Source organism: Lethenteron reissneri, chromosome 50 (genome assembly GCF_015708825.2).
Source record: "Lethenteron reissneri isolate LAM-NWPU_2019-01 chromosome 50, ASM1570882v1, whole genome shotgun sequence".
NCBI classification, from domain to species: domain Eukaryota; kingdom Metazoa; phylum Chordata; class Hyperoartia; order Petromyzontiformes; family Petromyzontidae; genus Lethenteron; species Lethenteron reissneri.
The window spans coordinates 2,841,847-2,856,025 of NC_083828.1; the positions used below are offsets into that span (position 1 = coordinate 2,841,847).

General features: G+C 47.6%; 1 protein-coding gene across 1 annotated transcript in view; it reads left to right on the forward strand.

Annotated features, from left to right (window-relative positions):
• The window catches only part of WDR41 (WD repeat domain 41), a 19,426-nt gene extending 5,746 nt beyond the window's left edge, over positions 1-13,680 (forward strand). The window contains exons 6-15 of the mRNA XM_061572272.1: positions 837-980; positions 2,042-2,113; positions 2,723-2,834; positions 3,437-3,499; positions 5,177-5,287; positions 6,249-6,421; positions 7,049-7,170; positions 7,981-8,054; positions 8,517-8,596; positions 10,852-13,680. Coding sequence (XP_061428256.1) covers positions 837-980; positions 2,042-2,113; positions 2,723-2,834; positions 3,437-3,499; positions 5,177-5,287; positions 6,249-6,421; positions 7,049-7,170; positions 7,981-8,054; positions 8,517-8,596; positions 10,852-11,034 — 1,134 coding nt within the window. The 3' untranslated portion in view covers positions 11,035-13,680. The remainder of the gene's footprint in view (positions 1-836; positions 981-2,041; positions 2,114-2,722; positions 2,835-3,436; positions 3,500-5,176; positions 5,288-6,248; positions 6,422-7,048; positions 7,171-7,980; positions 8,055-8,516; positions 8,597-10,851) is intronic.
• Positions 13,681-14,179: the final 499 nt, after the last annotated feature.

Below are 14,179 nucleotides of genomic sequence, written 5' to 3' on the forward strand. Positions count from 1 at the left end.
ACCATTGGTCCCCACGAAAAGCGTCGCGCTCCCTGCCGGTGATCTAGACGAGGACCGCTCGCCACGGGGTTCGTTCGGCCTAAACATTTTAACTTTGTAAATTACCATCGTCATGTTGCCCCGCCCCACCTGACTAAACCCCTGGCCCCAAACGGGTAATAGGTGCAGCAGTGAAAAGGGCTTACCTGCTTCTTGAAGATCACCCATAATGAACCAGTGTGAATTAAGCCGTGTGTGTGTGTATAACGAGGCTCACGGTCATGCACACAGGCTCACGGTCACTAAAATGGTTACGGTCATACACACACGGGTTCATAGTCACAGGTTCACAGTCACACACACACACAGGTTCACAGTTACACACACACAGACTCAGGGCCAGCAACGGTCCTGGGCCACGATCCTCTCTCATAGAGCCATCTTCCCCCCGTGAGCCTGGGACCATCGCGCAGAGTCGTAAACTAGCAAGATCGTTGAGATCGCCCGTCTTTAGTCAGCAGACACTTTTGCTTGTGTAACCCTGACCAGCCCCATCAGACGTTGTGTGCTCGTGGTGATTGTGTTTGGCAGCGGTAGTGTACCGGTTTGCGCGCTGCTCTTCGAACCCGACAACCCAAGTTCGATTCCTGCTAACGGCCAACACCAGTGACGATTTTCCGAACCACTCCTGGGCCTCCCCTAGCGTGACTAGGCCTCAAATGAGTACCTGGTGCGGTGTGTGAACATTGCCACTGGGGAGACAAAGGCCGGCCTTCACAGGTGCTCGCTAACAGCACTTGCTCCAACAGTCTGTTAAGGCTATATGGGGGATCTTTGTGTTTTGGCATTGTTCACAGAGCGGGGAGAAGATGCACGTGTGTCAGGGCCACTCGCGTCCCATCACCGCCATGACTGTGCTGTCAACCGCTGTAGGTGACCCGGAAATTCACAAGCTTCACTCGACGGTGCTCCTCACTGCTTCCTCCGACAAAACCATCATCGTATCCTGTGCCGTGCGGCGAACGCCGAGAGTTGACACAGCCAGATGCCCGTATCGTACTTGTAAGGCAGTGACTTGGATGGAGGGTTGGTGGACCATGCAGAGCTGTATTATTGTGCGGAGATGACTGAGGTATCTCTGGGAACTTTGTTTCATCCCATATGCAAAAATATTCCAAGACTCAAATATCCCAAGCAAGACCTGAAAAGCCTGAATATAAAATATTTGTTGGGACTTTTTATCGTATATTTATAACCATTTTCATCCAATGTTTTCAATCTGAGATGGCTTATTTTCGAAATTTGAACATTTGTGCAGACACATTTTGCTTGGCCTATGTTTATTGGCCCCCTGATGTGAATGTAGGACACATCTCAGGCCTGGTCAGGCTTTAATTAACCTCAGTGTCACATCGTGCAGCTCTCTTGCGTTATGTACGCGCACACTGCTGTTTGAGAGCCTCCCAATGTCGTGCGGGGCCAGTAAGGGATATTTAACCATACAGTACTTGACAATGCTGGTCAGTGCGGGCTGGTGAAGATGGGGGGGGGGGGGCAGTGTAGAATAATGGATTTTGTTGCACTGCCCGTAATATCTACGATTTCCGTTTTATGCACATGGTGGTCACTCATCAGAGCACCTCGCAAGCTTGGATGCGTACCAGCGTCGTGGTCCATATTGGCCAAGTTTGAAAAAAAATACCCGCAAATTTATCAATCGGAAAACACGTATCATGTTTGTCTTCCGCTGAGAAACCGAAAAGTACCCTTCTGAAAAGAGTTTTGAGGCTTGGTGAGGCTTTCCTTAGTAAAATTTTATAATTATAATTGTTCTGTCTAGATTTCGATTGAAAACTTTCGTGACTGCAGGGATTCATATTCTTGGTTCTTGATTATTTCCCTTCTACGTGACTTTACCGAAATAACCAATAATATGTCCTGTCTAGCTTTATTAGGTCTAACCAGATGGGCTGCATTTCATGTGATTCATGGCGGACGTCGAGAAATGTGGTTCATTGTGACGATGATGGTCACAAGTTCTATCCTTAACCAGTTGTGATAGATGTGGGATATCAGCACGGGACAGCCTCTAAAGATTATCTCCAACTCCGAAGGATCTCTCATCTCGGTCAAGGTAAGTGCCTATTTACAGCTGGCAATGTGTTTCCCTGTGCGTACAATCATTGTTCAACCCAGTTTTTCACCAAACCTGATTCCTCACGCTCCCCTCCACAGTCCAGTAGTCCGTTGCATCGATTAACTTGAGTGATAAACTGCACAATTTTTCTACCCAGAGATGCTTCCAGCACCGCGGCACTCGTGCCAAATGCTCTCCCCTGACAGTAAATTCACAGCCCAATGATCGCCCTTAACACTTTCAATTGAATGTTAATGATTCGCAATATAGGCGTCCATCTGCCTAACGTCCTCAACGAGCTGACGACTACATGCACGCGGCAACGTGTGAACATGTGCATTGTGCGTGTTGAGTGTGTTACATTATCACACGAAAAAACATACACACACAAAAACGTACGTGGCAAATAAATCCTTCTCAGAGAGTGGATTCCGTCACACCTTCTAACGGATGCAGCACTCCCACGGCGCACTACCTTTCAATGCAGAATCTTAGCAGTGTCAAACCCCGCGTAGAGCCGAAACATCACCCCCGTGCTGATGCATGCATTCGACTAAAGCCGCGTTGGGCAAAAGTTTTTCCTGTATTTGTGATTTGTGTTGCCAGTGTCTGCTGGTGCTGAGAGAAGAGGCTCTCTGGCTGGCTGGCGGGAAGTACCTGCTGCTGTGGAGCCAGGATGGGAACCTGCTCTCAAAAGTGTCCACCCACCGTCAAGAAGGTGCGCCACGCTTACTCCACAAGCTCCACAGAGCTTCATATTCTCAAATGTCTTACAAGGAAAACGTATTCTCCGGATTTATAACGCGCACTTTTTTTTTCAATTGTATAAGCGAAAGTTTGGAGAGGGTGCATCTTATAATCTGGTGTGTGGCATTTGGATGTGCACGGGATACAATCTACGTGCCATTCAGTCTGCCGAATGGATTAAGAACATCTACTGGAACTGGCCCCTACCATGGGAATGTGGAATTTTTATCACTGACTCAGAGCCACCATTACAGAAGAAAACCACCCCATTGGTTGAGCCAGTTTGACTTTACTCTCTCTTTGCCATCAATTAATATTGTCGGTTCTACCTGATTTAGATTTCATAGGTCAAAAATGAAGGGAAATTTAACATTGCTTAAATTGGCATTTGTCTTAAATTATGCACACAATGGCGTATGTTCATCCTTTTTTGTACCTAGAGGTGTGAATAAGTAAGTTTGAAAACACGAGATTTATGGTATGGCTATTAAACACGAGAACTAGATTGTTGCGTTGTGTACAATATATAACATGCCTGCGAATTCATGACGGATGCTGCGGTGCTTTTGGCAGAGGTGTCTTCGCTGATTCGCATTAAAGACTCCCTGATCGCGGCTGCAATGGGCAAATGTTTAGGTGAGTGCTCGGAGCTCTGCTCTCTTACAGCTTGAGTTTGAGGCGACACATTCAGGCCAATCTGTCACCTTTGCCGAATGCCTATTGCTACGTGGATTCCCCCATGGCTGCAGCAGTGCTAACGATGGTGTACAGCAGTGCGTGGTGGGTGTCGGTGAAGCAGTGCGCGTGTGAATACATGGTTCGTGCTGCGCTACGTACGTATGCATGTTGAACTACTTTTGCACCGTACGTAGCCAACCGTGCTAATTGGAGGTGATAATCAAACTCGGCGACCCAACTTCGATTCCCGCTCATGGGAAATACTGGTGAGAATTATCTGAATCGGTCCTGTGGCCTCCTCTAGGTTGACTCAGCCTCAAATGAGTACCTGGTGGGGTAAAACATTTCTACTAGGAAGACAAAGGTGGTCGGGCAGGTGCTAGCCACCCACCCCCTCGTGTGCCATGCCGGCCTTCATAGGTGCTCGCTAACAGCACCTGCCCCAGAAGTCTGTTAAGGCTATACGGGAGATATTTGTTTTTGTGTGAGTATAAATGGTGAGGAGTGGTGACATGGTTAGCACACTGCACTACAAACCCGATTTGCGGCCACGACATCAGTGATGATTATCCGTACCAGTCCTAAGCTTCCCCTAGATTCACTCCGCCTTAAATGAGTATCTTGTACATTGTGTAAACATCACCACTGGAGGGAAGGATTCAGCTCACGCCGTGTTCAGCAAAGGTCTTTTTATTAGATAATCCACAGGTAACGTCCCTGGTCATACGGCAGGTAACGCACGCTTCAGCACGAAGGCGGCCGAGGATGGTGCTCGCAACACCACCCACCACGTCCTGTGCCGTGCCGGTCTTCATAGGTGCTCGCTAACAGCACTTGCCCCAACAGCCTATCCTTGGTAGGCTGCATGAGGATCTTTGGCTTTGCATGTCGGTGGCTAAGGTGCTAGCGCGTGGCTTTTGGTCGGTGTGAACTCACTCTCGTGTTGGCTGGCTGCTGTCACTTTATTTTTGCAGGTGATGGCATATTTAAATTATTATTTGATTTTGGTTTGTGTCATTTTAATGTTGAGCAAAAGTTTACATTGCAAGTCTTTGCCTGTCAACTGAGCTGCCGTATTAAGGGAAACAACCAAAGCTGTCGGTTTATACCTCGTTCACCAACAAGGGACCAGTGTCATCTCCATCCAATTTGCACAGCATTCTGGGAAGCAAGTGTCTGAATTTCTATATACATAAAAAACAACATTCAGTTAAAGGGAGCTACAAAGCTCAGCACGTCCAGTGCAGGCCTACAAGCGAATTGAAGGGAAAAAAGCGGTAAGTGTACTCGATTGGCTAAATTAACTCATGTGTTGCTTTTGCGATCTAATCTAGCGTTTACAACAAACTGGATTCTCTAATCCAGGTCCCCTCCTATCTGACTGTACATAGGCATTCGGGCCTTGTGTGGCAAGTTAACAGATCAGGCATTCTGCGTATCATAATGGTAGGTAATTGGACGTTGAACTTGGGATCTTGCTTAAAGTAGAATTACGACAGCACATTTGCATTGGCCACTTGAATTGACTGCTGCATTGCGGGATACGTATACGTGTGCGCGTGTGAGATCGTCATGAACACAAGCACGGACTTAGAGTGCTGCGGTTGGCTGCCTGCCGTTCTTTGCCCCTCGCAGTTCTGTACGGCCTGGAGTACGGCAAGGAAACCCCCCACCAGAGGCAACTCCAGCAGCTGAAGGCGCTGACGGTCCACGCGGAACACGTTCACAGCCTGCTGAGCCTGCAGGGTGAGCGATCGAGAGGCGACCGGCTGCCCAGTCGCCACTCGGCTTTGTCTTCGTCTTCAATGGACACCCACCCGACGTTTTCACCGTAGAACAACAGCAACTCGCAGTGCAGTTTGGATTCGCAAAGTGTCTAAATATTGACTGCGTCTTCAAAAAAGCATTGGGCGACATGAGCCTCAAGATAATTTAATGAGAAGAGGCTGTTTTTTTTTTACGTCTGGTGCGGAGGGCATCAGGAGCCTGATGTATAGTTCTCGTTCGTCGTGATATCTATCTTACAGGGTAGCACGATGGGTAACGTACCGGTTGGCATACTCGCTCGCCACCGGGCCAGTTGGCCTCTAGTTCAACGCATGCTGCTTCAGAAGTGAGAGTTGAGGAGACCGGCTTTACTTTCTGCAAGATGAGTTATGCACTTTTAAATCTAGTTTTGAAAACTAATTTCTTTCGAATTGTTTTTTTAGTTTGTTGTCCTTCCCCCGCACCTCCGATTAGCACAGTTGGCTACGTATGGTGTGAAAGAAGTTCAACATACATACATATATACAAGATGCACATTGCTTGAGCGGAAACAACATCGGTGAACCTTTGATGTCAAGTCCTGGCTCCTTGGTATAGGCTAGGCAAACACAATCGTCAAAATTGAAGAATGGATATACACATTATTTTGAATAGACAAACGTCATTAATTGAAATATAGCTAAATACAACCATCAAACGGCGAGTATTGTGCAAGTTAGATGATAACGTTGAAAAGCCGTCACCATTATTAAACATAAGTCCTGTAGGCAGTTGCATACAGTTTGAAAAAGGTGAAATGTCCCCTCCCTTCACACTAATTAACATCTAAAACTAAAGGAAAATACCGTTAAGACACTTGATTCACGTGGCCACTGGCCTACACTGAAAGGGCCGTGATGGCGGTGAGAGTGGTGACATTGAGACGGCGTTGTGCGTGCAGGCGGCTGGTTTGCGAGCGGCTCCCTGGACGGCGAGCTCATCCTGTGGAACTCTGGCAACCTGGCGGAGCATCGCAAGGTGGCGCTGCACGCACCCATCAGCCCGCAGCTCCAGAAGTCGCACTGCTCCCAAGCCTACCCGTGCAGCATCGCCCACCTATCAACCGACTCGCAGGTACGTTGCCCTTCTCTCGCACCGTACGCAGTCGGCCGTGATACCTAGGAAAAGCCGCGAGATGAAAGTGCTGGCGCGCAAGGCACTCCGCCAGAGAAAGTTCCGGAGACACGTGACTTTACCGAAAGAACCAAGAAGATGAATCCCTGCAGTCACGAAAGCTTTAAATCTAAATTTAAGTTCCAGAGAGTTATTTGGAGCGTCGCTACATTATGTTTTGAACAGGTTGGAGTAACCCCATGCACGGCACCATCCCAAAATAGTAGAACATTTGGTGGTAAGTACAATGACGTTGTGATGAGGCTTTAACATTGTATATTTTTCACAAGACTCCTTCACATGTATGGGATTGAGTTGAAATAAAAAAAGATATAGGTACCTTGCATCTCCATAAATATCTCATCCAGCAGCTGTTTATTGACACTCCATAATTACCGTTTATACGAACATTAACGGAGTTCACAGAGCAAAATGTCTAGGGTGTCAACAAGTGTGCCAAAACAATTAATCGGAAGAGAAAGGTGATGCTATGGACAGCTTCGGAGAAAATTAATGCAGTGGTGAGGCATGACGGCCGCCGTAATAGCGTTACAACTGTGCCTCACGTTTTTTCTCTGCGTCGCGTAGTGTGTGTTCGCAGCAGTTGGGTCGGGAATCTGCGTGTACGATCTGACGTCGCAAAGACTGGTCGCCTGCCAAAGGAATGCTCACAACTCGCAGGTGCTGCAAGTCGTCAAGCTGCAGAAGAGGTACACACGCGCTGCGGGGGTGCCCACGCACCGCTCTCCGATGGCGGTCGTGGTCTTGACGAGCATCGTCTGCTGGGACATTAAAATCGCGTTTTGTATCTTCATGTTGATTTAGACGGTTCTATAACATCGCTTGCTCCGTTCAAACATTAGGGATAAAATGCCATGTGCTGAGCACAGGCCCCGAAGGTCCAAGAAATCATACGGCCAGAAATAAACAGCGCTGTCAAAAGTTGTTACAGTGCTTGAAAGTGAGCAATATTATAAGGGATTTGAAGTTTTCGTGACTGCAAGGATTCGTACTCTTTGTTTGTTTCGGTAAAATCTTGTAGGTAAATGCTGACGGAGGCTTGTGTTGCTTCCGAAACGTCGTGATTTACTTACATTTATTTAAATTTTTTACCTACTTGACTTTACCGAAAAAACCAAAGGGCTTTGGGAAAAGCAATGATGGGAGGGAATTCCAAAGTGGAGCAGTGACAAGGAAGATGCAGAAAGAGAAGTGTTGTGACCTGCGGTGTGGTGGTTGAACGCAGTGTGTGTGTATGTATGTTGAACTTCTTTCGCACTGTACGTAGCCAACCGTGCTAATCGGAGAAAGGACAACAAACAATGTACAAAAACGATTCTAAAGAAATTATTTTTAATCTAGATTTATAAGGGCATCGCTCCATTGGCTTCCTAATATCGGAAGGAAGTATGGATGGCACGGGACAGATTCGCTCGCAAACAGCACTTGCCCCAACAGTCTTGTGGAGGCTGCACGGGGGGATGATTGCTTTGCTTGCGCTCGTGTGGCTGTTCCTGTAGTGGCCTGCTGGTGAGCTGCTCTGAAGATGGCACCACGCGCATATGGAAGCTCCACTCGCCGGCTGCGACGCAACGTGGGTGATGCTGTCGGTGCCGTCGGCGCCCGTCTCACACACGCCAACCCAGTGCTCAACCCGTAAACACGGCGAGCTTCCTCCGAGTTGCTCTTCCCGTGACCTGCACACCCCGTTATCCGCATTCACAAATGGATCCGCAGATTCTCATTCACGCAATGATACATTTTTGTCGGCACGAATTATTAATAATGCATGGATGCGAGCAGTGGTTGTGTATACAGGGTGCTTAAAAAACATGTTAACACTTCTGAGAATTTGCAACAATACCATAAGAAATGTGCCTCTGGTCTCTGGAGGCACAATAAAAAATTTTTTAAGCGCCCTGTATTATATAACCGGTCGTTGGTAAAATTCAAAGGAATTGGCATTTTCGGTGCTGGCATGTTCTGCATTGCACGTGGCCTTCACGAGCTGCCTCCTCTCCCTGTTTTCCTCGCTGCCTGGTCCATGTGGAACCAGTTCCGCGCAGGAGGACGGCATCTGAGCGGTGGTCGCTGGGGCTCGTTGGGGACCTCATTGGCCACTCCGGCGCCCTGCAGGTGAGAGAGGGACACCCTCCATGCAGCCTGACACTTGCCATTTCCATTCAATATATAACTGCTTGTGGATTGACAATATTACTGCTGCTACGTATGTTTACGCAAGAAAGCTTCACTGAGTCAACTCTTTTTAGAAGGGTCCTGCCAAGTTTTCTGCAGTAGGGGGCGATGCTGCTGTGTGTAATCACAATTGAATAATTTGGAGGTCATTTTTCAGCATTTGGATGTTTGGCCAATACCAGTGACATTGTTTTTTTTAAAGAAAAGATAATTTCCATTTTTCTTCCCACCTTTTCCTTTCTCTCTCCCACACACTTGACTTATCCCATTCTTACCCATGTCTCCCCCCCAAATCTATAATACAACTGGTCCACCTGCCCTGCCCCCCACCCTAGCCCCACTCATGACACTTAAAAAAAAATTCTCGTTGTGTACAGTATTTGTTTTGTCACCAAAATGTGGTACCAGCTCCCCGCTCATTCCAAATTTATCCTGCACCATGTCCATGCCACAGCCTGTGCCCCCTTTTTTTACCCCCCCCTCACTCCAATAGCCTTGGTGGCATGATCGACAGATTGATACCTTCTGTCTTGCCATCTTCATCAGCAACTTCCCTCCGAATTCACAGCCCCCCCTCCACACACACTCCCTATCCATTCCCATGCGGTCCCCATCTCCCGCGACAATAAGGTAATACCCATCGCCTTCACACTCACATCTGCTGAATCAGCAAATCCCCCCCTGCCCTGGCTACTTCACTTCTCTTACACTTACCCTTATCTTAACTATTAATTAGCTAATCCTCCCCCATCAAAAACTCCTTGGCTCTTCCCCACCCCTCTTACCCTATAGAATCACGGTTCTCTAAACAGCTCTCTTTATTCACTACAGCAATTTTGCTGTGGCGGTTCCACCTGAAGACGGAGGCTTGTGTTGCTTCCGAAACGTCGTGATTTAATTTAGTTGTTTTCATTTTAATTTATTTTATTTTTTACCTACGTGACTTTACCGAAAAAAACAAAAAGTATGGTCTCCATCTCCTCGCCTTGATGACGCCAACTGTCACTCTCCATTTCCGCTGCCCTTGCACCTGTTTCTCTTCTTCTGCCTCTGTGGGGGCCCCTTTACCCTCTTCAATCAATAAGTCGGCCCCTCCTCCCTCCCCCCCTCCCCCATACGGGCTGTGCGTTCACACCACTGGTTCGTAGAAAATTGCCGTGCGATATTTAGCCAGATTTTTATAACGATCTTAGCCCCCGTCGGTTCGATTCCGGTTTGCCGCTCGGTAATTCCTGCGGGGTGTTGCCGCAGCGTGCTTATTGGCTGCGTGGTATCTGCCAAGTACCATTGATTGTTTGTTCTGTGCTAGCGTTGGCTGTCGTGTGGTGGCTTCACAGGGTAGACGCATGTGGTGAGGTTCACACGTGAAAAACTGGCAGAACATAAATACTTACAAGCATGTGAATTGGACCCCAGATATAATATAACCCACAAATCAAGTGTTTAAAAATGGTAACTGTCCCTACAAAACATAATTTGCACACATCAACCTTTGAAAGTGTGTTTTACTTTTATAACGAACAACTTGTTTGTCCACTTGATAGCAATGTTCCATATTTTGTTTCTCCTGGGGAGCATTGGATAAGTGCAATAGGATCAATGTTTGACCTCTTGACCTTCAGCATTACACATTCTCTCCATTCAATTCGGGTGAAGTTCTATGAAGTTGAAAGTATTTAAAGAATTTTCATTGTACTGAAGCTGCAGTCTGAACCTCAAAACTAAAAAACCTGCCAGGCACGGAATCGTAACGTTCAGAGTGTAGAGCACCGATATACGCGCGAGGGTTTATCAGTCGAGAGGGACGAGACGCACAGCCGGGTGGACTTGGAGAACCCACAAGCAGAGTTGGGTCGACTTGAAAACCCGCGGCGGAGTGGGCAGGTGGAGACGCAGGCGGTGGGGGGCTACGCGCCCACTCTCGTGTCTCCAGCAGTACCCACCGACTCCGTAGACCGTGCCAGTTTGCCGAGTCTCAACGCTTGGAAACGAAAGCGGGGGGCGGCGCTGCGCTTTAGGGATTCGTCAGCACGGATATTGAAGTGCGACTCACGCCGTGCCCGCAGGTTGCACATTTGGCTAGGCTCCGGTTTCAGTGCCGCTGTGGCACCGCTGTTCGCCGCTGCGCTTGGCTTGCGCGTGGCGCACCGCTCGTTTGACGAGGCCGTCTGTTTCTGGTCACCTCCCGCCGGCAGATGCTGCTCGACTTTGAGAAGCACGGCTTGGCGAGCTGCTCGACGGATCAGCTGATTATCGTGTGGAAGGAAGGAGAGCGGGCGTCCCTCTACAGGAACTCTCTCGCACGCAACCTGAATCGGCACTATCAGCAGACTTGCAAGTCTGAGACCACCTCGTTTGATGACCAGAACATTATTTAACACGTGAAGAGTGCCCCTCTTTAACTGGTGGTGGTTGTGGCGTCACACACGAGAGAATGAGTGGATAACAAGCGTGCCCGGTTAGATTATACCGACCGATCCTCAAGCAGTGTTTACATATCACGAGAACCGTATGTTTTCACAAATGTCGTCCATCGCATCGGCAAATCTGGGGCATTCTCCACTAACCTGTCGGTGCACTTGAGGTCCGAGGTCCTCGCTACGTATCTCCAGGGAAGATATACAGTTCTAAAAACATTGTGAGGCTGACAATGTCATGGACTGGAGTAATTCCCAGTGCTCGTGGGGATGATGTCACGTGAGTACGTGGGGAGCTTCCCTGGTGGTCCGCAACGTCACGGACCGGAAAACGCTTTTGCCGTTCACTTCATCTCTCCCTTTCCTCCGTGAACCGGCCGCATGTTGTTGAGAAGCAGCGTGAATCGTACAAAGCTGAAATTCGGTGGTAATTTGGTTTTATTGCTGCTTTTAAACACGAAGGTGTACGCAATGATTACGTTGTGCAGCAGCTGCGCCTGCTGTGAGAATTTCGTACACGACGTCCTGATAATGTGGCAGACACGACACGCGCTGCCGCCACCCTGTCCGTACCTACACTGTGGGTGCCGTTCGCGTTTTCGAATGTGTTTTTTAACAATTCTTGCTGTAAATGTGTTTATTCGTCCGTGGCGGTGTTTTCCCCCCACCCCCTCCCACCGCGTGGTTGTCAACGGTTCCCGCCAAGTCTGTTCCACGGTAGTTGCATCTCAGATTTGACAAGCGGGGCTTTTAGCGGATCTGCCAGAGAGCCACCACAGTTTCTCCAACCAATCATTTGGTTGTGCTGTGCTCCACACTGGTGAGGAACCCATGGAGCTGGGGAAGCACATGTGCATAAGACATTATTATTGCTACTACACTCCAGCCCCAGTTTCGTGAGATTGACAGATCTTACTTTGTACCCTCTGAATATTGATGGTGCCTTAGCATGGCTCTGAGACCCATGGACAAGGGAGGCATATTGTTGTTACCGTGTTTACAGTATTTTGTAACTACGTTGTTCTCCGTGTGTACACACACGTGCATTTTGTGCTGTGATGTTTCTCCACTGCCCCCTTGTCCCATCTGCTCACATCTCTCTCAATATGCTGACTCTGTGTCGCTGCTACTTTTTACCAAATGACACCTCACTGTTTAAGTAATCCCGGATCACTTGACGAGCCAATAGCTGGGGAGCTCCACCTACGAACATTGTGGACATATGCAGTCATTGATTTTTTTTATCGGGTGGGCCATGCAATGATCTTGCTACATTTATGTCGTTAAAACCCTCCTCCATGAATTTGTCCAAGTCATTGTGACCCAACCCAAAAAAAAAATTCGGTTTTGATTAACAGTAATGGCTGCGAAAACCTACTACCTATTCAATAGTGATGTTTATTTTTATATACGTACAAGACCCCGTCTGCCTTAACGTTGGAGAGGTGAATTGAGCTAAGCAAAGAGACACGGCCATTACCACGCCTGCTGCATGGCTGGCGGGTTGAGAAGAAGCTCCAACAGTCTCCGCTTGTTGACGTGTCCCGTATCTACAATAGGATACCATGTGGATTTGTACGATACGATGGTCAACGGTCGAGAATGATAACGGAGCGGCAGCCAAGGAATGGGACGTGTCTTGAGGGGGTGTCCACGGTGGAGATGGAGCGACTTACATCGGCTCTTGTGTAGGTACAAGGCGGGATTAATACATCACAGGATTGAGAGAGACGGTGGTGGCTTGGGGATGTTTTTATCGAGCAGTGCATTGAGCGTGGCTGATAGCTTGTCAGTACGTCTGAAGACGCAGTACAGAAACGAAGGGGTTTCGATACGAACTGGGGTTTCACCCACGTGGTGAACGAGAGTAAGTCGTGTTCTCGCGACTCTCTGGCACAACGGACACCCACACGCTAGAGTCGGCAGGTTTTAAATTACCCTCGCCCAGAATGTGCATCTATCCCTGTTTGTCTTCGTGGACGTTCCGGGGGCTTTTTTCCAGCCGGCATGTATGTTTGTTTTTTGTTCAACTTTGCCTATAAATCTCTTCCCCTACAACCCGTGGGTTGCCTGCCATGTGCCAATACGTTTGTGTTCTTTTCCCTTTGAAGAACGTCCACGCAGCATGCATTGATTATTTTGGCGGGCGAATGTTGAGTCGATGGCAAGTTACGATCGTGTATTTACAGAGTGGCCGATTTTACTTTCTCTGAAGTCTTGCAGTTTGGAGATGTTTTTGTGCGCCAGAGTGCGTTTTAAGTCGGACTTGAAGCACGGAGATTTTATTGGCAAACGTTGAATGGGGCACTGGATGGATACAGTTTTTGAGGTTGATTTAAATTACATTTTAAGAACGGGTCTCTTGAATGTTTTAATATACAATGTTATGTTTCTTGTTTTAAATATGCTAAAGCTATTTCCAAATCGATGAACACTGATATGTTAAAGTAACAATGTTATTGTTGTTGAATTTTGTGCTTTCCATTCTGGGAAGTTTGTGTTTCATGGTAGTAATAATGCGTCACCGTTGTGCGGAGCGGTTAATGTGGTGCAATATTGTTGGAATGCCGTTGCAGTGTCGATGGAATGTTCTTGTTGAATAAAGTATTTTTTTTATTTAGTGAAATGTAGACACTGAAAAACTCTGCACGGTCTTTGTTTTCATCAACCCACATTGGTCAATCTTGATTTGAAGCTTTCGTGACTGCAGGAATCCATACTCTTTGGTTCTTTCGGTAAAGTTATGTAGGTAGAAAAATAAAACAAAATAAAATAATATATCACGACGTTTCGATCGCAAAACAAGCGGTCGTCCTCGGGCAGAAACGACTGCTCGTGTTGCGATCGAAACGTCGTGATATATTATTTTGTTTTATTTTTCTACCTACGTGGCTTTACCGAAAGAACCAACGAGTACACATTGGTCAGTTTCACTGGGTAAAAATAAATTCACATTTGAGTCTTGTTCATCCACGTGCCCTCCTGTACCATTGACCTCCAGCAGCAGCAGTTTCAGCAATCTCTCTGCTAGTTTTGTGTTTCTCAGTCTCATCAGCAGTATGTGGCCTGTTATGTGAATGCCGATGACTTTCCCTTCAAACGTTTG